Source organism: Haliaeetus albicilla, chromosome 2, assembly GCF_947461875.1.
Source record: "Haliaeetus albicilla chromosome 2, bHalAlb1.1, whole genome shotgun sequence".
In the NCBI taxonomy this organism is placed as follows: Eukaryota; Metazoa; Chordata; class Aves; order Accipitriformes; family Accipitridae; genus Haliaeetus; species Haliaeetus albicilla.
This window is the reverse complement of record NC_091484.1, coordinates 9,457,225-9,481,011: the sequence shown is the minus strand read 5'-3', so window position 1 is coordinate 9,481,011 and position 23,787 is coordinate 9,457,225. Positions and strand designations below refer to the sequence as shown.

Genomic DNA, 23,787 nt, shown 5'->3' with positions numbered 1-23,787 from the left:
CATTTTTTTTCCTCATGACAAAGCAAGAGTCAGTACAGTTTGTCTTCAGGCAATTAATAATTGTAAACTTGAAAGTCAGCCACAAGTCTCAAAATAATGCTTATTACCAAATAGCTTATTTTAGTACAAAATGCCACTAACAACTTCTTAACCAAAAGAATAAAAGGCTTTCTCTTAATTACTCTGTCCAATATACCTAGACATGCCAAATATACCATTATATATATATATATTCAAGTGATAAAGAAAGCAAATTATTTGCGACTGCCTGAAAACAAGATCTCTGTTCTATCTCCACCATCTTCTTGCCTCTGCCCTTTTGCCTGTCTCACAGTCAAGTCTTAAAGGCAAGAAATTATCAAGATCTTCCTATCACAACACATCATAATAGAGGACATCATTAGATCTTCACATCTGAAAACTGAAGATCAACCTTACTTTGCAAATTCTGCTTGATAGCTGAATCCAACTCACCTAATCTTAACAAAGGACTCATCCTTAAGCAAATACAGTTCATTTTATTTAGGAAGTTTCTTGACCATTTAATCATAATTAGTGGAGAGCCAGATGCAGTCTGGTATTATTATGGTTTGTGACTACAAAAAGAGCTTTTAGCATCTCCATTCATTTCTATTTGCAGCAAGTAAATCAAATTGTAATTGCAATATACGCAACACACTGCCGGCACATCCTTGAATGTGGACATTAAAATAGTTGGGATTAAGAAGCATTAATGCTATTCGTGAAATAAGGTATCCTTTATCTGACCAAAAGTTGATGTTTAAGAGAGGACACCTGGAACATCTCTTCTTCGCTGTAAGGGCTTCTTCTTACTGCTCTAAAGCTTAGATCCAAGTAATTATTTTAACAAACACAATACTAAGGAATGCAGCAGCCAGTACTGACAAAACCCACTAGTGCTTTCATCTGACACTAAAGCTACCACTACATCCAGCGTCCCCCACAGTGAAGGATGCCCACAATAAAGGGTCAGAGGTCAAGTGACCCTTCTATAAAATAGTTTACTTTAATGCTGTTTCTCCTGTTTTTCTACTGAAATGCCAAAAGTGAACAGTCTTAAATATACTGCACTTCAGTGAAGACAAATAAAAGGAACAAGCCTTTTCACTAGGCACAAGCAGCTCAAGCTTTACACATCTATCAGTTACCAATTCTTGATGGTTGAAGAAGTGCTACTTACCTAATATTATAAGCTCAATACAGAACTTCTCTCGAAGATCTCAAAGTAGCTTTCAAAAGAAGCTCAGCAGAATTTTTTTTAATAAAGGAGGAATTAATTTATCCTGAGATGATACCACTTAATCAAAAGACAATTCCAGCCCAGGATTCTATGTAGCCGGACATCCTGTATTTCCATGTATTCCGTTTTATAGTAGCCAAGGCATAGTTAATTTTTATTATTTTCCTGTATGGTTCTACTCTATCCTATTCATTCCTGCACAATTCCTAGATATTTCATAGAATCATAGAATGGTTTGGGTTGGAAGGAACCTCAAAGATCACCTAGTTCGAACCCCCCTGCCCTGGGCAGGGACAGCTTCCACTAGACCAGGTTGCTCAAAGCCCCATCCAACCTGGCCTTGAACACTGCCAGGGATGGGGCATCCACAACCTCTCTGGGCAACCTGTTCCAGTGTCTCACCACCCTCATAGAGAAGTTCTTCCTCACATCTAATCTAAATCTACACTCTTTCAGTTTAAAGCCATTACCCCTTGGCCTAATTACTACATGCCCTTGTAAGAAGTCGTGCTCTGGCTTTACTGTAGGCCCCCTTTAGGTACTGGCAGGCTGCTAAAAGGTGTCCCCAGAGCCTTCTCTTCTCCAGGCTGAACAACCCCAACTCTCTCAGCCTGTCTTCATAGGGGAGGTGCTCCAGCCCCCAATGATCTTGGTGTGCCTCCTCTGGACTCGCTCCACCAGGTCCATGTCCTTCTTATGTTGGGGGCCCAAGAGCTGGACACAGTACTCCAGGTGGGGTCTCACGAGAGCCGAGTAGAGGGGGACAATCACCTCCCTTGACCTGCTGGTTACGTTTCTTTTGACACGGTCCAGGATATGGTTGGCTTTCTGGGCTGTGAGCGCACATTGCTGGGTCATGTTGAGCTTCTCATCAATGAACACCCCAAGTCCTTGTCCGCAGGGCTGCTCTCAATCCACTCATCACTCAGCCTGTATTTGTGCTTGGGATTGCAACCCCCCGCCCCATGTGCAAGACCTTGCACTTGGCCTTGTTGAACTTCATGAGGTTCATACAGGCACACCTCTCAAGCCTGTCAAGGTCCCTCTGGACGGCACCTCTTCCCTCCAGTGTGTTGACCACAGCACACAGCTTGGTGTCATTGGCAAACTTGCTAAGGGTGCACTCAATCCCACTGCCTATATTGCCAACAAAGATGTTAAACAGCGCTGGTCCCCATACCGACCCCTGAGGAACACCACTCATCACTGGTCTCCACCTGGACATCAAGCCATTAACCGCAACTCTTTTGAGTGCGACCATCCAGCCAATTCCATAGCCACCCAGTGGTCCACCTGTCAAATCCATGTCTCTCCAATTTAGAGACAAGGATGTCATGCAGGACAGCGTCAAATGCATTGCACAAGTCCACGCAGATGATGTCCATTGCTCTTCCCTTATCCACCAACACTGTAACCCCGTCGCATAAGGCCACCAAATTTGTCAGGCACGATTTGCCCTTAGTGAAGCTATGTTGGCTGTCACCAATCACCTCCTTAGTTTCCATGTGCCTTAGCATAGTTTCCAGGAGAATCTGCTCCATGATCTTGCCAGGCACAGAGGTGAGACTGACTGGCCTGTAGTTCCCCGGGTCTTCCTTTTTTCCCTTTTTAAAAATGGGAGTTACGTTTCCCCTTTTTCAGTCAGTGGGAACTTCCCTGGACTGCCACAACTTCTCAAATATGACACATAGTGGCTTAGCTGCTTCATCCGCCAGTTCCCTCAGGACCCACAGATGCATCTCATCGGGTCCCATGGACTTGTGCACCTTCAGCTTCCTTAGATAGTCTCGAACCTGATCTTCTCCTACAGTGGGCAGTTCTTCATTCGTCCAGTCCCTGCCTTTGCCTTCTGCGACTTGGGCAGTGTGGCTGGAGCACTTGCCGGTGAAGACTGAGGAAAAAAAGTCGTTGAGTACGTCAGCCTTCTCCATATCCCAAGTAACCAGGTCTCCTGTTGCCTTCCGGAGAGCGCCCACATTTTCCCTAGTCTTCCTTTTATCACTGACGTACCTACAGAAGCTTTTCTTGTTGCCCTCAACATCCCTGGCCAGATTTAGTTCTATCAGGTCTTTAGCTTTCCTAACCTGATCCCTGGCTGCTTGGACAATTTCTCTGTATTCTTCCCAGGCTACCTGTCCTTGCTTCCACCCTCTATGGCCTTTCTCTTTGTGTTTGAGTTTGACCAGGAGCACCTTGTTTATCCATGCAGGCCTCCTGGCATTTTTGCCTGACTTCCTCTTTGTTGGGATGCATCGCTCCTGAGCTTGGAGGAGGTGATCTTTGAATATTAACCAGCTTTCTTGGGCCCCTCTTCCCTCCAGGCGTTTATCCCATAGTATTCTACCAAGCAGATCCCTAAAGAGGCCAAAGTCTGCTCTCCTGAAGTCCAAGGTAGCGAGCACCCTCCTCACCACCCTAAGGATCTTGAACTCCACCATTTCATGGTCACTGCAGCCAAGGCTGCCCATGAGCTTCATGTTCCCCACCAGCCCATCCTTGTTCATGAGAACTACAATTTAATACATTATAGAACTTTCCTTTTAAGGGAATGTGCATCTGTACACACATTCACAGAAAAGTAAGTCAAGACAATCACATATATGTTCAGCAAAAATAATTCTACAGAGAAACACTGAGCATTTTTTTATTCTCATTAAGTAACAGGAATAATGAGATCTGCCTCTCAGTCAACTAGTTATTTTCAAGTTCATGACTCAACATAGTAAGAATTAAGTTTGTGTCTGCCCTTCTGTTTCCTACTTCTAGACTTAGGTCCCACCTACATATACACTGGCAAGCCCTTGTTCGTAAGTTGAATTACACATCAATCTAAAGTGCTGGGCAGAGAGAATAAATCATTACTTAAAAACAAGACCAACAATGTCCTTACTAGGAATATCCAGGTAGTATCTTCAGGTGCCTAAGAAAATGGATTACTAACCTAGTTATAAGAAATTTTGTAAAATTAGACTGATTTAATAAGATCTCACCCATCTTTAGTGTGCTTGTACATAAAATGTCTGACCGTACCAGTCACAAAATAATGGTAAAGTAAGCAGGCTAACTGTGTAAGTAGCATTTGGAACTTCTTTTGCTCTGTATTTTTGCAGTACCTAGCATAAAGGTCTAGTCCACAGCCAGGTACTGATTCCTAGAATAATTCAGTAGCGAAACATTAGCAGAAAAGATAAGCTATAGAAGAGCAAAATATCATTACTGCATTAGCAATACTGTACTTCAGTTTTCATTTCAGAGTCACACTTTAGAGATGCAAAGACCTATTTTAGACAAACTTCATGCAGTACTAATTCACTGCTATGGGTTACAGCCACTATGCAAAGCATGAACAAAAAGCTAAGACAAGTTTCCTAGCTAGTGCACACATATTAACAAAAAGGCCTGAATGAAGTACTCTCAGATCTTCATCCAAAAATCTGAAGGGGGGGGACAGGGAGGGAAGGTTTTGTGAAAGAGCAAGGAATACTTGCAAGGTAAGTAGAGGAATGACAGTTAAGAGACTTCAAAAACTCAATACCATCTACAAAGTGTGCACATGGTATTGTGCTTGAGAGAACTGAAGCGCTGTCTTTGGCTTTTAACAGGCTACAAGAGTCCCAGGAAAGAAGAATTTAAGTGCAGTTCTGATATGTGCATCTTATAACCTCAAAATTAGGGCATAAAATGACTACAAAGACTTCTGAACTTTGAGAAGTCTACAGGAACCAGCAGTTCAGTTCACTCAATAGAATCACATCCTGAAATGGGAACAGGCCAGGACATAATATAGGCTGATTGATTTAAATTAATAATTGTCCAAGTTTTAGAAAGCAAGTAAAACTGCAGGCCAACAGAGGCAACAACATTGTGCCTCATTTGTTTAAAATCAAAGGCTTCTTCAGTGTTTTCAAAGAATTCAGGTTCACTGCTGTAATAAAAAGGGACCTCACTTCAAGGTTAGTATTGCTTCACAGCAAAAGGCTTTTTCCCTCTGCTGAATCTTCTAATCTTGTTAGCCATAGTTGATAAAAAAAAATACTAGCAGGGGAAAAAATTGTGTAACACCTTGAAATGGTCCCAGGAGCACTAGTGTGAACAGTATTCATGAAAAAAACCATAATTTCTGCTTAGTTTCAGGAACTTAACAGTGCAAATATGCTAAGACACAGGAAATCAAGACTTCTAATTTTTATGGCATGACAAAAAAGCAGGAAGGAAACAAGGTCTAGCCCAAAAATTAACCACCACATAGTCACAGAGAAGTTTCAACAAAGCCCAAATTTTAACATAACACTTTTTCTTTTAAACAGTTTTTAGCATTTAGATACGACTTGCTGTGATTTTCAACTCCAAATTACCTCTTCACCAACTTGCTACTCTTATTAGCACTTCAAATTCCAGATGGAAACAATTGCAGTCACTATTCTAAAAACATCCAGAATGTGAAGTCTGACACATCCTCCTGTTATGTTACTCTAAGTGATTTTAAAACCACTTTTAGCATTTAATAAAAATAAAACTATCCTCACTGTACCAGCTCCAAGCACCTCAAGTTAACATGGCCGTGCAGTTCAGCCCTTTAACCCATCAGTTACCAAGGGACTGGAACCACCTAGAAAACTGAGTCAAAAGATGAGTTAAAAAAAGGTCACTGTGCAATTATTTGGAAAATTAATTCACGTAAAATACAATACTGCATGCCTGTTTTGAGAGTTCTGTATTGCAACAGTTAACATTTTCTTATGCTACATATTTTTCTCAGTGCAAACAGTCCTCCCTTATGAGGAACATACTGATCTCATTCACAACACACGGTATTCACAAGTTGAGAACTATGACCTTACAGGAAGGTATGCACCCAGGAGAGAGATAAAGAACACAAGAGGCAAAACCAGCAAACCCCCGTATCAGTCAAATTATCAGAGGTGATAAAAAAGAGTAAACTTCCACCTGTCTTTAGACCCCCATAACTGTTTCTATTTTAGTGTAACCAAAATCTTAATTCTCCAGTAGGTCTTTTGTATTTTGGACCTCATTAGAAGAGCTGCTTTGCAGCCTGCTACCTTTGCTACCATCAGGTAACAGCTGTTAAGACTGTTTCAGCTCTGCCAACTTTATCTAGAACAATGAAACAGAGGATCTTCTAGTGTACAGCTTCAAAGCACCCACAAGGTAACAATGCTATTCTGATTCTGGGAAAGATGCATCAGTTTCAGAACAAGACAGCCTCTTCCTCTCATCTAAAACCTTCAGCAAATATTCCAAATCTGCCTCATTATGTTATTTTCATTTTTAGACAACATTATTCCAAGTACTTACTATGCTTGTTTCATGTTTGAACTTTGTTAAAGTTCTAACAAGCAACAAGTATAACATATTTCTAGTGTCACAGTCTTGTTAGTAAAACAGTGTTTTTCATCCAGAAATAGTTTAAAGACCTAAAGAAATAATCTGGAGGAAAATCTTGCTGTGTAAAGGAACCAAGACAGCACCAGTCTAGGTTTTCTAGAAAACCTACACCAGCTTTTCTTCTCTTTATGCTTTACTGAAAATTACACCATTTCCTGACTACCACACTGTCAGTTTGTACCATTAGGAAAGCCTTCCGTGACCAGCAAGCACAAAATTGTAGGCAACCCTAAACATTTCATGGAGGAAGAAGTCTTCACTCAACAAGGTTTGTAAAAAGCATCACTGAAATGGCAAGTACAAAACAGTTGTGGAATCCCCAAAAGCTGTAAACAAAACCCCCCTAAGTCCTTACTGCATTTTAGTCTTATTCAGGCATCTCAAACCTGTATGAGTAGGCTAGGTATCCTAATGGTCTTTACAGTGATCGCTGATTCTTCTGAAGTACCTGTTCACTGGTAGAACCAAGCCAGTGAAATACATGAATTTTTTTTAATTTGGTTTTTGGTTTTTTTTTTTTTTTTAACATACAAGAAAAGTATGATGTCAACATTGCTAATGATACTAGAGGAATAATTGGAAGGTAACTATCTGGCTACTCCATTTATTTTCTTTGAAAATTTTATGAACATAGTTCTAAGTTCATCTAAGTTCACAGAGCTGAGAACAGTTACAAGCAGCAGTCAATCAAGAAAAGGAAAACTACAAAATTAAACTTTCATAGTGAGTATTGAGTGAAAATTAGGAATGAAGGAGAGAGAAAAAAGTTATAGAAATAAAAATGAGGCTCCTGGAAGCATTTTTTTTTTTTTAACATGCATTTATCAATTTTGATTCCCCAGGCCTACAATGAAAACCTCACAGGAACACAAAGGTGGAAAGCTGGTACCTCATTTTGAGAACATTTTCCCCTCACAATGAAATACATAAAGTTACTACTCATAATAAGCAACAATTATCCCTCACTCTACCCCTTAAACACTGTAAGTTTATTTTGGGGGTCAATTGAAAGGATCAGCACTAAAAAAAACTTCATGCATATTATGTTGACTATTTTGGTTTTGTTGAGTAATAAAATTATTCAGCTACATTCACTATGCAGCCATATAGGAGTTATCAGTCTTATTAATCACACAGTTCTTCTCTTTGTTATTGTGGCTATGTCCTTCCAGGCTGCCTCATCATCACCCATCAGTCAAAACAAGGGTGCCAAAACACTTTCATGGAGTAAAAAACCAACCAAACAAAAAAAGTGTAGATCTTTAATCCTAAACCAAACACATGTTAAATACAGAAAATCCAAAAGATGCAGACAATTGAATCAGTTTCTCATTTCCAGATAGCTAGTTCTTTACTACTGTTTAGAAGAGGCACTATTTCACCAAAGATTAAGTGTGACAGCCCTTTCCCCTCAGTGTTTACTGTGAACACCCTGCAGGTGTTCCAAGAAGGGCTGCAACATCCCCAGCTGTAAAGATGGGAGCAAACTACCATCATGTGTGCAAAGACACCACCCCTTTTACTCTAAGGGCTCAAATTTCTAAATGGACTAGAAGGACGTCCAAAGGACTAGACTCTCAGCCGGTATAAATCCACTGCCAGTTCATAAACCTACAATTAATGTTTTAGGGCTGCTGCAAAAAAAAATTTTGTAACTCCAGATAAAAAAATCCTATATAAAATTTAATTAAAATGCAACTTTAGAAGGGGTCTTCCTACTGTAATGTAAATATCTACTGTTTGTCAGTTTTTCAGACTTGATGCCAAGGTGTTGGCTGAATTTATCAAATCAAATGTGATGCCAACTGATGTGATGCCAACACCTCAGATCTAATGACACAGAAATGTGCATCTCAAACTGACTGCTTCTTAAAAGCATTCTGTGAAATTTACACTTCCATGCAACTTCTCTTAAATAATTTACCTTGGAATAAAACTGGGGATGCAATTACAACTATATCTTGGGCACATTATTAGAAAGAATAAAATAAAACATCAGTTTTACCTTCTCTTATGAGCACGTTTGGTTGACCCTTCCTTTCCTACTGCTCTCATTTACTCATATTATGAAGACTGAGAAAACCTGAACTTTTTGGTGATCTGAAACACAGTATTATCAACTGTACTGTTGAAGAAAGTATTAGGTGTGAGCATGTGTATAAAACAGACAATTTTATAAGCAATGCGTAAACCCAGCCTTTTCTATCCCATTGTGACTTTGAGTTTGTATACATCTATACTCAGATCAATCTTATTAAAACAATTAGCTCTGTAAGAACAATAGTTCATTAAAGCAGATTTCCTATAAATTTGAAACTAAAACATACTAATATTTTATTTCTGCACATGCTTATAAAATGGAACTGTTCTTACTCTCTCTTTTCCCCTCCCCCTCATCATCCCTCTGCTGCTTCAAAAGGTCCATCCTTTCGTCGCTCTTTCCCCCTCTCCTCCTCATCCTTTCTTTGCTGGTTCTTGGCCTTCTTGGTCCTTACCTCGCTCATTTTCCCTCTTCTCATCTTCCCTGCGCCAATTCATAGCGTCCACATTCTTTCGTCGTTCTCTCTCATCCTGTCTCCACCGCTTCTTGATATCTTTGTCCTTAACTTGCTCATTTTCTCTCCTCTTCTCATCATCCCTGTGCCATTTTATTGTTTCTGCATTTTTCTGCGGCTCCACGCTTCTTTTGAGATAGTCTTGTCGCCTCCTCCTCTTTTTTAACATATCCCTTTCCCTGGCACGAGCCTGCTTTTCTTTCTGGGAAAGAAAAGCTTTACGGGGCATCATGAGCTGCTGCTGTACCTGTAATAATATTGTATCCATGGAATAATATACTATACATGCACTCAGTCAGGCACCAACAACTCTCATTTGGAGCTGAATACTTTGAATACTAAGCCAAGATAATTTACTGCTGCTTCTCTTTCTTTCATAACCCTCCACTAAGCTCCATATTAGATAATGACAGGCAAGTTGCTATGTTCAGCTCCAGGCACAACACCTAACTGGCACCTCTGCAGTTGGTGCACAACCAACATTGAAAAGTCAACCCCCTAAAATCCCGGGCCTAACCAGTAGGATTTCTTTCCCCTCCCCCTTACAACTCCTCCTCCCACCGAGTCTTTAGCAGCCACTTGGCATTGCTGCATCCAATTGAAGGAACAGGCTGATAGAGTTGTGAAGGAAACTTATGAATGTTCAAACCTTAGTTTCTTCTCTTACTGGAGATCTACATTTAATGAGACTTAAAAGTGCTTATTTATCTTTCAGACCTCCATTTCTACCAAATTTGGTTGAAAATGGCCAACTTTTTTTTTGGCTGGGAGGAGGGAGCAAGGAACAGGAGACAAACCACAATCTGAAAAATTGTATAAGCTTTGTTTCCTCGGGAAACCTGGCCAAAACATTTAACTGCAGTTAACGAAGTAAGTCCTGACTCATCTACTCAAACCTCCTCCAAGTATGTTATGTCTTGCTATTCACAAGAACAAAGGAAAAAAAGAATGTGACTATTTACTTGGAGTTTCTGACGACAGCATTCCTGATGAGTGGGGCTTTTTGGTTTGGTTTGTTTTGAAAGAGGTGTCAATGAAGACTACCTTTTAACAAATTGTTTTACTTTTGGTCATTTCTCTGTAGTCATCCGACACATTCACATCTTTAAATTTACTGGCGTTAATATCTGCAATTTTGAAATCATGGAAAACTAAACAGACTACAGAAAGAATTTATACTATTACTAGTATCCTTTAAATACTCTTTTGTACACATTGAGCAATGTTTCAGAAATGTCAAACTGCAGTTGTGGCCCAGGTTTGGATATTTTTATTTGTCTGTTTTTGAATTTTTGTTTAGAAGAGAGTTTTGCAGAGGTCTAATCAAAATGAAAACTGCAGAAAGGACAAAATTACTAGATTAGAATACTTAAGCAAAGCCTAAAACAAAATGAAACAAATGTACTTTTAAAATTTAGCTACCTTATGGAAAGCACTTGTTCCCAGCATGCAATACTCCATCTTTTTCCTACAGAAAAAGCAATGTTTCAAACCCTTATTCTAAAAGCTGTTCCTTTTCCCTACATAACATACCGCCCCACACACTTAAACGCACTACTCTAGTCTGTTGCCTTTGTTAGGTATGTATCATGATCCCATGGTTTTCATTCCAATAATTCAAACCCAAATTTCTTAATATCCATAATAGTACTAAAAGGGAAGGGCTGCAGCAGTGAAACAGCATAATCAAAAAAGTGCATGCAGTTTGGTAACAAGTTAGTGCATAAAATTCAGATTATGCTAAAAATTACTTCATTAAAAAGTGTAGGATAGCTCTCTACTAGACAGCCTGTTTTTAAGTATTAAATATTCCTCAATAACAGTTATCATTAAAATTAGAAAGCAATGAGAATCCAGGATCAACATCATCAGTGCAACCCAGACACTGTAAATCTTTAAAATAGTTTTAATTTCTCCATTGGCTGTATGCCAGTACTACATTACTGTTGTTTACTAGAGCAAACAACTTACTAACTTTTTAAACATACATTATCTTTATAATCTTATCAGTAACCTGATTTCATTCCAATAACAATAGCGTGAATAAAATTTAAACTAAATGATATTTCATGCAAATGATACCCCCCCCCGCCCCCAAGGCAAGCACCAACATTTAAAATGTCATTTTTAAAACCCCAAAAACTCTTTTGGGACTTAATTGTTATATTTTCTTTCATTTGTAGGTTTGTTTGTTGTTTTTTTTTTTTGGTTGGTTGGTTTGGGTTTTTCCCCCCTTTGGCTTTATCTTTTCACTGTTGTTAACTACCGTATTCCTCCCTCCCCTCCCTTTATACATATCTCAGCCCACTTTGGCAGATCAATTCATAGACAAATGATAGAAAATATCTTAATAAAAAACATTTCAGTTGAACTTCCAAAATTAAACAGTTCAATTGAGATTCAAGTAAGAAATGTCAGATTCCAAGGAATAACTTAAAGGGACAGCCAACTTAAATTATGTCTCTTTGAACTTCCGTATCACAAGTCACAGGTTTTCCCCAGTTTGTTTCAGCATCAGAGGGTACTTCAGGCAGTCTGGTTGTTTCTCTTGCAGTCAAAATAATCCTTCACTTTTGCCCCTGTTGGTTTTAGTAAACCAAAAGAGGGGGAACCAGGAAACTAATTAATATGCAGTGAGGCTGCCAGACCAATTGAGTACAAAGCCCCCCACACTCCCAATTTTTCTGGAGTTCAAGTTGGTGTTCCTTTAAGTGCAAAATGTCCAAACGTCAGAAGTAAACAGTCAGAACTATCCTTTCAACTACTTTTTGCCCATACTTTGCCAAATGAAAATCTTAACTCTTCCCAATCTATTCAGTATGTATTATGAGGCATTTACCTCCAAAATTAATGGTGCTTGGGCGTCTCAGACTCATTGGACAAGTTTCATGCAAAAGCCTCCAAAAATAATTCTCCTTCCAGAACGCCCACCTCAGGGATTATATTACACCTACTGTGTGAGGCCAAAGCCCGGACATAGAAGAAGGATCATATCCTGCTGTACAAAACAAAGTGTTAAAGACAAGAGATAAGAAATGTAATAAGGGCAATCTTACATTTATAACGTACGTTTCATTGCGAAGGACTCCAAAGCTAATTATAAACCACATTTACGGTACCTTTACTGACATGGAGCTACTGTAGAGTGCACTCCAGCAAGATAACAGTGCTGCAGGAAGTTTTAGCAGGTTTGTGGATTAAACAACAGATTCCGCTGGGTGATGCTACCTGAGGAATATTTTAGTGCTCAGATTTCAATTAAGTTACCCAATTCAGAAATCCAGCAGGATACAGAGACAAATGCTCCTATTCACAACTCCTAACTGAAGTGTTTAGGACCTCAGTTTACACCTCATCTGAGGTATTAGTACCAGCAGCATAACTGCACATTGTGTAAGTAAGATACATTCAGTAAAATACCAACAGCGCTTCCTTGTACAGGTCATTTTTCCCAGAAGGTTCCCATACAAACACAGTCCCACCTTAAATTACAAGACAATGGGAGATCAAACAGGTGACATGGCTGTCAGCCACGACCCTGGGGACATCCATTCATTTGGGAAGTATTCAGATTAAATTTTCAGTTACAATGCTGCTAGTAGGAAGATGTGAAGTAAACTGTTTTGGGTAATGGCATGTAAATGATTATGCGTCTGTAGGAAAATTGAGACCTCTTCAACTCACATCACCCATGGAGAGAAACTCAGTCTTGAACAGACTGGAAACACAAGACATAACATTAGTATCATGAAGTCTGGAACAACCAAATCTAAAGTTTCTAAAAGCAAAATTTGTTGTGTCATGTACAATTACTTTCCAAGTAATAAGGGGGTTTACTGTTTAAAATTGTTAGATTTTAATCTCTGTTGATTATTCAGGCAGAACATCCACAGCTTAAAGTACAGATTGTTTTTCTTCATGAAGTATGGTTTCAACAGAAGATACTAAAATGTTCTAAGAGATTTAAAAAGACAAAATTATTAAAATACTTCACATTGAGGCAAAACTGCGTATGCTTTAACAAGACCACTAGCCATATCTTCAAATTGGTAAGGATGATAGGTTATTTTGTTTCATACTGGCTTATTTTCTAACTAGAAAGTAGAATTTGTGCCCCTGTATCGCTATCAAGTCCAAATTACCTCTCTTCCACTGAATCCTCATTGCAGAAAGCACACTTCTGGATGAGGACCGATCAGCCTTGAGAGCAGATCAGTGACAATTAGTGTATCAGTCTGAAGATATCAATACTGAGCACAGGGAAGTACTTCATCCCATACTGGGCCTCCCGAAGACTGAGTATCATTTCCCTGCATTGTGTTGCTGATGAGAATCACCAAGCATCTGGCATTTTTCTGACTTTATATAATCCAGAATTCTTTTATTTTAGCCCTTATTTTGCTAGTATTTAAAGTTGAAGTTGTTCTTGGTTTACATATAACAGTGCAACATAGCAGCATATATCAGAGCTGACAGCAGCTATATGTTCCTGGATGAAATGAAACAAGACTGTTAGTTTTTTGATACTGTACTTTTTATCTCCCTATTCCAACTGCATTTAAAATAAGGTCTACTTTTAACAATTTCCCCAGCTAACTGCATTTAATAGCATGCTCTAAAAAGCCAGCCATGAAATAGATTTGCAAAGAAGGCTGTTAGTGCAACATTGAGTGAACTCTCTTAAAATACAAGTAAAATATGCAAGAAAATTAACCTATGGTTCCCACAGCAATGGAAAAGCAGCCTCCTCACGTATGCAGGTTAAATGATGCTATATAGTATGATAGTGTATAATATTCTATATTCACATGAAGACAATGATGGCCTGTCCCTGCAGCAAGGTGGAGGCTGGGACTCTGGGACCTAACAATTCCAGGACAGCTGAGCAAGGAAGAGTGATAGTCAGGAAGCAGAAAGGTATCTCGGGGAAGAGTGAACAAATAAAAAAATACCAGGATCAGAAACATCAAGGAGAACAGAGAAGTTGGAAGAACTGGAAACTACCGAAAACTTCCTTGAAAAGGTAAGAGTTGCAATTAAGCATCTCCCCTCCCTGCACTGAGTGAACAGTCTACTCCCAACATGTCTATCACTGACTTACATTAAGCATTTTTGCTTCTCTTTCCTCCTTATTTAAGCATTTCTGGCCTAGTTTTCAGAGGGCTGTGCACCCACATCTCCTGTGAAGGTAATGAGATTTGCGGTTTAGCAGCACATCCGAAATGCCAGACAACTAAGGGCTCATTTTTCAAGTCTGCTATAATCCTAGGATGGAGGCTGTTTTGTAACAGCATGTGCTCTATTCTCATGGCAACATTTTAAACAGACCGCGCTGCCTCACCCTTATCAGCTCAACCATCTGCAACACCAAGCTTCTGCCCCTAACATGACGGTCTTTGGCTAACTTCGGTCTAGCAAACACCTCCCAACTCCAGCTAAATAATTCTGTGTGCACAGCTGCCACGTTAGATCCAGCACTTCAATTCAACCTTCAGCTAGCACATCAGCAAGCAGAAGCCCCCAAGCCCTTTAACTTGTTTCTATATCCAAGGTCCTTTAACTTGTGGCTATATCCAAAACAGGACCAGGCACATTAAAAAGATATAAAGTGAACAGAAAACCCAAATCAAACCCTCTGGAAACACCTGATGTGTTGTTTTAAAACCAAGATTATTGGCACTGAAGGAAATCAATAGAAATATTTTGCTATCTGGTCAAAGCATTGTAAAACTTGCAGCACTGTTCACATGAAACCACTCCAACTCCCCCTCATAGTCAAATAGTCTATTTCTTAGAAGTCCCTTTGTCAGGAAAAGAATTAAAAAAAAAAATTAAAAATCACTTCAGAGATTAAATCAGCTACCTCCATAAAAATTTCAAGTTGTATCAAACAAAAAGGACTGTTTCACACCAATTCTCTGGACATCCTATGTAAACATTGCTTCAGGAGAGGAGATAAGTCCATCTAAAATGTGGTATTAAAAAAAAAAAACAAAACCAAACCACACTTAAAATCCTTTGGAGGAAATCCTTAGGCTAAAAACCTTAACATGCTGTTTCAGTGGTTATATGCAATTTTCAGCAAGGGCTTATGAAACTGTTTTACTGTGTAGCTTCAGCTTGGTGACTCTTGCACTAAGAACTCCAACTTCCCATCAGAGGAAAAAATTCTATGGAAGACAGTTCTAGTGAAAGGAATCAGTAAGGCTGATATGTTTTACTCGCCATTCATTTTTTATTTAAAGTTTAAAAAAATATCTTCTGCAGTCCAGCAGACAGGGATCTTGTAAGTCATTCACACACTTCTCATTCTTGCTTGATTTCTGGAATTTTCCACTGGTGCCAGAAGCTCCATCTGGTGGGTGTGTACACTAACTGCAAAACTGAAAGGGATTTAACTATTTCCTTATCAACTTTTACTACTAAAGTTCTGTACACTGTGTAATTTCTATGCCCCCAAATAAAATATAAAATGGGTAAATTTCGATTGCTTTGGGAACCACAACTCTTTATTTCTATTCTTGATGAATAATCTGCTACCTTACAGTCTGCTGGGAATTTCTGTCGGGCTTTCTTATTTTGATGACATAGGCCTAAGTACGTTAAAAAATGCTGTTAGCTAAATTTGAATGCTTTCTAAAGAAGGGTCTTTTAAACACACATGACAAAAACCACATCAATTGTGGCAATCTCTACTGCATTCTGAAAAGCAGTTTTAAATTGCATCCTTTCTCTAGGGCATGCTATACTTCCGTGCATAGGAAATTTTAAATTAGAGGCACCAGCAGCTCAAGAAGTAGGCTTACACACCTACTGCCATCTTAAATAATGTATTTTGTGACTGTTCAAGATTTCCAAAGATAAACGTTTATATGCATCCACATATGTGCAATATTAATATACATACTCAATATGATAGCCTCACTTTTTTAGGGCTATTTCTTAAAGATTTCAGTTTGAAATGTAACGAAGCCTGCATATCTTGCTGAAATTTGAAATCGAGATTGGAGATCACTGAAGCACGAAGGATATTATTTGCTTACACCATGATATCCACACTTCAGTGATCAGGAAAAAAGGCTGCACGAATATGCTCTACGATTCCAAAATAATCCTCATCGAGATTGTAGCTAAGCATGAACAATCCCAGAATAAAAATTATTTTGGAAAGATAAGCACACTTTATGAATTAGCAGTTACCATTTAAATTAAATCAAGAATCATCTTGAAATTTTCAATCCAAAGCTCACAAAAACATTTGTATAATTAAACAAAGCAGCATAGAAGTCTCTGTAAAATGTGCAAGAACAAAGCATGGAATCAATATACACATAATTTATGATTAGATTACACTGATTGTGAAACTGCAATCAGATTAGACTGCAAGTGAAAATGGTAGTCCAGTCTCCTCTGTGTCATGTTTTCCTGACATCACTACTGTGTCAACAGCCAGAGCAAAGACATGATCCAAATGAAAAGGAGTATTTTTCAGGCAGAGCAGTTCCTTCACCCACCCAAACAGAAGTGCTAGGACTGGTACGAGTAAGGTGGCAGGGCTCATACCACCCCTTTCAGTGGCAGCACAGACACAGATATATTTAAACCAATAGTGAAACTGCATCCCTTAGTGTGTCCTAACTAGTAAAATGCATTGCTTGCATTGCATGCTGATATAAGTGGCAGAACAAATCAATGAAACAAAAGAGACCATACAAATACTTTTACAAGCTCATCCAAACCTCTGCCAATACATGCTTTCTCAGATAGTAGATATATTAGATATTGAAGGGATCTCGCCAACTGGTTAGCATCTGCGTATTTAAAGTGTAAAAATAGTCAGTGAAGTAGGCTGATGCTAATTGTTTCTCCTTTGCCTTACCACTTCACACACACTGTGCACAAATGCTGGCATTACACAATTGGGTAAAGTCTGTGAACGAGAGCTTAAAATCAGTCTTACCACTTCACATTTCTTACCTCTTTCCCTTTCTGTCTAAGCATAGCTCCCAAGTGTTCCAATCCCTGACTACATTCCAGCGTTAATCCACCTCAGCTACTGCTGTCTTCGGTCTGACTCAGGAACCTTCGATATTCAAAAGGCTTCATAGCAGCAGCAGCAGGAATGGGGAAACAAAACAAAACAAACAAAACAAGATCACAAACTTAAGTTTGACTTTTTAGGGGGAAAAAAAAGCATTTAAGACAATTATTTTGCCTACTTAGATTTCAAGAGACATTTTGCCCCCTTACTGTTGCTGCTATGAATCTGCATCACTAACAACTTCTTTGGCCCAGCTGCAGCACAAGCTAAGAACTATCAGATCCAGAGTCGCATCAGAAATCAATACACAGAAGAGGTAAAAAAGGGTGAAAGAAAGAATGCCTGAAGGCTGAGGCCTGAAAGAGAGAAGAGGAGCTGGGGTAGGGAAGAAACATCAAACAGTGAAGCCAGGCTTGAGAGCATGCCCTTTCCCACATTTAAATGACTGGATGAGCTGAAGAGTGTTACTTCAGGGGACAGGCTGTTTACACAGTTACTTAGTTTCTACTTCTTGTAAATTGTTTAGGTACTACTTGAGAAGCAGATTTAAATGAACCATTTTGCCACATGATCTGGATAGTCAAGAACCGACAGGTGTGATGTGTTCATACAGTCAGCTATGCAGGTTTAGGACCCAACAGCCAGTATCAGTTTTCATCCAAATCATCTTTAATGCCACCTTAAAAAAAAAAAGTAAGGATATAAATGGCGGTAACTGAAGTGACTCACTGCAGGGAAAAAAAAGGTATTTATTCCATTCTTATTCAAAACCATCAACCGTCATACACATTCAAAAGCACTAATGTGAAATAAGAGTGAGACACTAAATTCAAGCTTCATGTTTGCCTTCCAACAAGAGCTAGCTATAGTGAAGCTCTGAACAATGTAGTTTTTTCCTTGAGGCATATGGCCCTCAGGTAGATAAATAAGAGTCACACCCTCTCTAAAAATGTCGTTACTCAAACCTAGAACATGTATTAGGTTTTTATACCAGATCTAAGTACTTCCTGAAAGCTCAAAATGAACAGGTCAATTTGGCCATCCTGACTCGGAAAGCAAGGGCATTCTTCCCCACATGTGTCAGGTGAGTCAAAACAAACCTTCTACATATACAGAAGGTATAGGATTCTTTTTAAACTAAATTAACATAATCAGTTCTTTTTCTTCCAATGCATACAGAGACATTTACATTACATTACCGTTACACCAGCACCTTTTATTCTCATCTCCATCACTTATGCTATTATTAAAAAACATACACTTGTATCAACATATTACATGAGCAGGACTACCTCCACATTAACAATTATACTGTTAAAATTATGTTAATAAAAAAATACCCTATATATATGTATAAAATCTAAGCATAGAGCAGATCTTAATTAAAAAAAAAAATACTCTAATGCTTGTTTAGATGCAGGCCAACATAGTCAGCTGCTATCTTTTTAAACAAGCATGTTACATGCATTTAAAAAAAAATATCCCAGCAAACATACCATTATTAATATACAAACTCAGCTGAACTAATAGTTTAAAAAATATCCCATCTTTGCCCATACAGATAAAGCAGATCAAATGACACCTGTGGACCACACTAATCAGCTGATCAATTGCAGTCCTATAGCTATTCACTGCCTCTCTCCCGGCACCCATGTCCTACAGACTTTAGACTATGATCCTTGTCATATCTCATACTGTTTTGTTCTTTCCCAGTGTATAAAATTTTGTCTCTCTTAAACCAACTTCAAGTAGCAGAGAAAAGATAACTTCCCCTTTCTGGAAAAAAAAAAAGAAACCAAAAACCAAACCAAAACACACCCAACACCCCCCCCCCCAAAACCCAAATCACAAAACACACCCCAATAAATTTCCTATTGAGCCACTAAATCTTATTTGCAGCCATCTCAAAATAAATATATTAACCCATGAGCACTGTCTTTGCTCCCACAAAATAATCTGTTCCAATTTCTTTCTTTACATCAATCAAATCAGCTGCCATCTTAATAAAAAGTTACAAAATACGTATTTGGACTATATGACTTTTGACTACTGCTAAGATTCTGCTATGCTTATGTATTCCAGGAATGCTGCTTTAAATTTTAATATTTACTATTATTATGGAGTGGTAAAGCTGGGTTGGGAATAATCACCTATTAATCACTCCGCAGTGTGTCAGAAGCACAACTTACCTTTCACAGAAAATTCGTATGTGCATTCATCTAGAATTTAATAGCGAATTCAGTAACTGTGCAGTTCAGTTTGGAAAGTACCTAACAAATGATACTTTATACTATTAAAGCTTAATTAAAATGCTGTTGTAATATACCACTGTAAGTGACACATACCAATTCTGAAAATGCTAATGGGCATCTTCTGACAACTGGTAACTTCTATCCTACATATACAGAAAAAAAATTTAAGTTATTCATCTCATCCTGAAAAGCACATGCAGTCTTCCTAGATGTTTTGTTTGTGCAGCTGATGCTCAACACTGTAGGGCACGAACTTTCCAAAACAGTCAAGAAGTTCCTCTCCTGTGAAGGTTTTTCATTCCTAAGCACTCTGAGCAGCAGACACTGTTCACCACTTGTCTGTCTTACTTACAGGCAAACACAGCCAGCCACCTTTCTTTCGCCTTCCCCATCCCTTGCATATCCAAAAAACATCTCCCACCTAAAATCTGAACACAAGTGATCTTACAAGCTCTTAATGACTTTTAAGCTCTAGTAGTTCCACACAATATACTTGGAAGCATAAATAGTAGTAACCTAAAGAGAAGCTTTCTATAAACCTGTCTGATGGATCACCACGTCAAGTTAAATAAAAAATTAAATATTTTTTTTAATAATGGGCTACTAAAAATGTATCAGTTTGCAACAATCTCAAGAGAGTCATCCCCAAACACTGGAAGCATCTCATTTCTATTAGATACCAAAAAGTCATTTTTAAAGGTTAATTACAAAATAATAATTTTAGTAAAGGGCAGCTTACTATTAAAAAATAGTACAAAAGCATTTAGCTCACCATTACTTTTGGAGGAGAACAAGTTATTTGTTCTGTGTGAAAAAGGACACCTCTATTTTGACTGAAGTTCATTTAAGTGTTTGTTGTAATTATCTTCAGGAAAGGCAACAATCCTGTTACAACCCATCAGCCTCAAGTGCAATTTTATTAACAATAGCGTGTTTCTCTTCTGTTGTCTCTTTTTAATGTTTTAAGATTTCAACACATACCACGGTAGATGTTGATGTGCTGATATCAAATTACTGCTCAACATCTGCCAATGCACATCTAAAAAGGAACCAAGCTTTGGTTTGTTTTGTTATTAAAAGCAAACCCAAAAACAAACAACAAAAAAAAGCTTTCCTCTTTTTTAAACAGGATGATCCATCTTTCTCACCTAGAAGGATGGCAACTTGTAATTATTACAGTTACCAGAGTCCCCAAGTGAAAGTTTTTCCAAGTAGCCGAGACCCTGCAAGAGAGAACAATGCTGGTGGCCTGCAGCAAGCACATACAGGCTGTGCCACACAGGAGCCACCTAAGGTTGGTCCATGCTACCCTGACAGGTAGGAATCATGCATCTCCATTATCTCACACCTTATACCTCCAAACAGAAATAGAAAATAGTAGCAAAAAATAAATGGAAATGTAGCTAGTAAAAACAATCTTTAAAAAAAAAAGCCAAACCGGAATTTCTCTAAAAGGAATGAAAACCTCTTTCACACCTACCAAACGGCTTAAATACATCCGATAAACAAAGAATATCAAAACGTCAAAGTGCCCAGTTATCCGGACTCTCGCCTATGGCCCCAGACAAAGCACTCGATGCTTGAGCAACGCCTCACACTCCAAGTTTCTACCGCTGCAGCCATGCGCTCAGAACGTGAGAAGAAAAGCCATGCAAGTTGATAAAGCAAATGGCACCACAAGCCACAACCAAGTTTCGGTACAATTACCAACACCCTCCGCAGACCCTCGCGCACGAGCCTGGCAAAACCGCCCGACAGCCCCCCTCCATGTTCTCCAAGCCCTCCCACCCTCCCGCTCGCCCAGCGCGGGCTCCCACCTCCCACCTCCCCCTCGCCAACCCCGGCCCTGCCCTCCGACCTCTACGCCAGCGGACCGACGGCCCCCCCCCCCGCCCCCCCCAAACCAGGCGGCCGAGGCCGGCTCCGGGACGGCAGGTACGACGCCAAGAGCCCGTCCCGCCCGGCGCGGGGGCCCGGGGCAGCCCCTCCGGCGGGGCCGCAGACGCCGCTTTGCGGCCGCGCCGCCGGCCCTGCCCCCCCCCCCCCCGCTCCCCTCCCTCCCCCGCCTCCCCCAGCCCCCCCCCCCGCGCCCGCCGCAGCCCTGCCCGGCGAGGGGAGGGCGCCCCCTACTGCCTCCCTCCCGCACTCGGCGCCGCCGACCGGGCTGCGGTGCATTTTGGGTGGGGGCTGGTTATTTTTCTTCCACGGCCATAAACCGGGAGCAACAATACCGATTTAAAGGGGGTGGGGGTGTGCCCGTGAGGGGGCACCGCCAGCATCGCGTACGCCGTGGTGCTTGTTTTGGAAATCTTGCCCCCCCCCCCCCCCGCGCTTCGCACCCCAGCCCGCCTCCTCCGCCCCCGGGCTGCAGCCACCGAGCGAAGGGGGTGCGTGAAGGGGGGGGGGTGTTGCATGTGTGTGTATGTGCAGCTCCCGGTAGCGGAGCGAGGCTTTAGGGTTTGATCTTCCCCCAGCCTTTGTCTGAGAAACGGGTGTCGGTAACTATAGCCCTGGGTAGGGAAAGGAGGGACGGGTGAGTCAACGTCGCTCCATCCTGCAGCTGGTGCTCGGCTCGGGGTAGCGGCGGCGGATCGCGCCTTTGCCCGCAGGCAAAGAGCCGCCTCGGCCGCCGGAGGGAGGCTGCTCCCCATTCATCGCCCGGCAGCCAGCGCCGCTCTCCGACCTCGCTTCGGCGCCAACTCCGCCAGCGGGGACCCGCGCCCGGCTGCCGGCACGCCGCGGGCAGCGCCGGGATGCCGGACCCCTTCGCCGCACTCATCATCCCGCTCACTTCGCCTTACCGCCATCGCAGCCGCTCTCGGGACGCATCCGTGTGCGGTCCCGTGTCCCCGTTCCCCCCCCCCCCCCCCCCCCACGCCGGGAGGGGGAAGGGAGGAGGCTGGGACCGCATCTGCCGCGCGGGCCCCGGGCAGAAGGGAGGGAAGCCGGCAGCGTAGCGGTCCCCGCAGCCGGCCGGAGCGGAACCGGCCTCCCCGAGGCGGCGAAGTCTCTTCCAACATGCGTGCAGCCGGGGGAGGGGGCCCGCCCGCCAAACTCCGCAGCCCCCCCGGCTCGCGGCGGGGCAGGGCACGGCGCCGGGGCTCTTGCCCCTCGGGGCGGACGCGGGACTCCCGCCCCGCCGCCGGGGCTGGGGGACGGGGCTGCCGGGGGGGCCGCGGCACCGCCGGGCGGAGGGAGGGAAGGAGGGAGAGAAGGAGAGGGGGCGGGCGGGCGGGGGCTGCCCCCGCCCGGGTCGGACCGCGGACTCACGCACACACCTACCTGACTGGGGCTCTCCTCAGCGGCGAGGGCGGGCGCTCCCCCGGCACCTCTGTGCTGGGGGTGGGGGTGCGCGGAGCTGCCTCCCTGGCGCCGCCCGGGTCCCTGGGCGGGCGGGCGGAGCGGAGCCGGCGGCGGCGCGGGGGAGACAAAGGGGGCTGGATGGCGGCGGCGGCGGGGGGGGGGGTGGGTGCCGGGGAGGGGGGGGGGGGCGGCGAGTGTGCGGGGGGTGGCCTATGGTGAGCGGGTCCCGGGAGGGCGGGGGCGGCGGCGGCGGCGGCGGCTTCACTGGGCTCGGTCCCCGGGGCGGGGGGTGTGGGGCTCCGGGGCGGAGTGGGGGGGGGGGGGGGGCTCCCTGGGCGCCCTGCAGACAATACAGCCGGGTCCCTCCTGCCCAGAACCTGCCCTGGCCAAGATGGCGGCCGAGAAAGAGCGGAAGTGACGCGAGACTCTCATTAGCATACGGGACTCATTGTCCGGCGGGAGGGGAGGGGGCCGCGCCCCGGGGGGGAGGGGGCCCGAGCCCCGGTGGATTCCCGCTGGCCTGGCCCCCATCCCGCCCCGCGGGCCGCGCCCCGGCAGCGGCGGGCGGGCGGGTTACATAACCCCGCCGAGCCGGGGGCGGGGGGGGGGGGGGCTCTCGCGAGAGAGACGGAGGGGGGAGCCGCCGGCGGCGGCGGCGGCGGCGGGATCTACCCCGGCCCCGCTAGGAGGCGCCGCGCCCTGCGGCTGGGTCCGGAGAGAGAGCTGACGCCGCCCGGTTATCCCTCCGCCGCCCCCAGCCGGGACTACATCCTGTCCTGAGGGGCCTCCGCCGCCGGGGCGGGGGCACGCGCCTGGCGAGCAGCGCGCCCACGTGACCGCGGTGCGCGCACGTGACCGCGCGCCCGGCAGCGCCCGGTCTCGTGCCGTCCGCGAGCGGCGGCCGCGGCCGGCGCCTCGGGGCGCGCGCCGCCGCCGGCGCCGCCGCCGCCGCCGGGCCGCAGCCCGCCC

At 42.9% G+C, this 23,787-nt stretch overlaps 1 protein-coding gene across 26 annotated transcripts in view; it reads right to left on the bottom strand.

Annotated features, from left to right (window-relative positions):
* The window catches only part of ADNP (activity dependent neuroprotector homeobox), a 35,462-nt gene extending 12,488 nt beyond the window's left edge, over window positions 1-22,974 (bottom strand). The window contains exons 1-10 of one of the 26 annotated variants that reach the window (XM_069805194.1): window positions 22,798-22,973; window positions 20,664-20,738; window positions 20,497-20,554; window positions 19,609-19,658; window positions 17,856-17,942; window positions 17,200-17,322; window positions 13,365-13,711; window positions 12,062-12,220; window positions 10,645-10,690; window positions 9,163-9,469 (exon numbers count right to left, since the gene is read on the bottom strand). In XM_069805194.1, the coding sequence (XP_069661295.1) occupies window positions 9,163-9,469; window positions 10,645-10,683 (346 nt within the window). In that variant the 5' untranslated portion in view covers window positions 10,684-10,690; window positions 12,062-12,220; window positions 13,365-13,711; ... (4 more) ...; window positions 20,664-20,738; window positions 22,798-22,973. Of the gene's footprint in view, window positions 1-8,672; window positions 8,768-9,162; window positions 9,470-10,644; window positions 10,691-12,061; window positions 12,221-12,341; window positions 12,451-13,364; window positions 13,712-17,199; window positions 17,323-17,819; window positions 17,943-19,608; window positions 19,659-20,496; window positions 20,555-20,663; window positions 21,276-22,797 lie in introns of those variants that run through there. The other 25 variants (XM_069805187.1, XM_069805204.1, XM_069805231.1 and 22 more) reach the window with 25 other exon arrangements.
* Window positions 22,975-23,787: the final 813 nt, after the last annotated feature.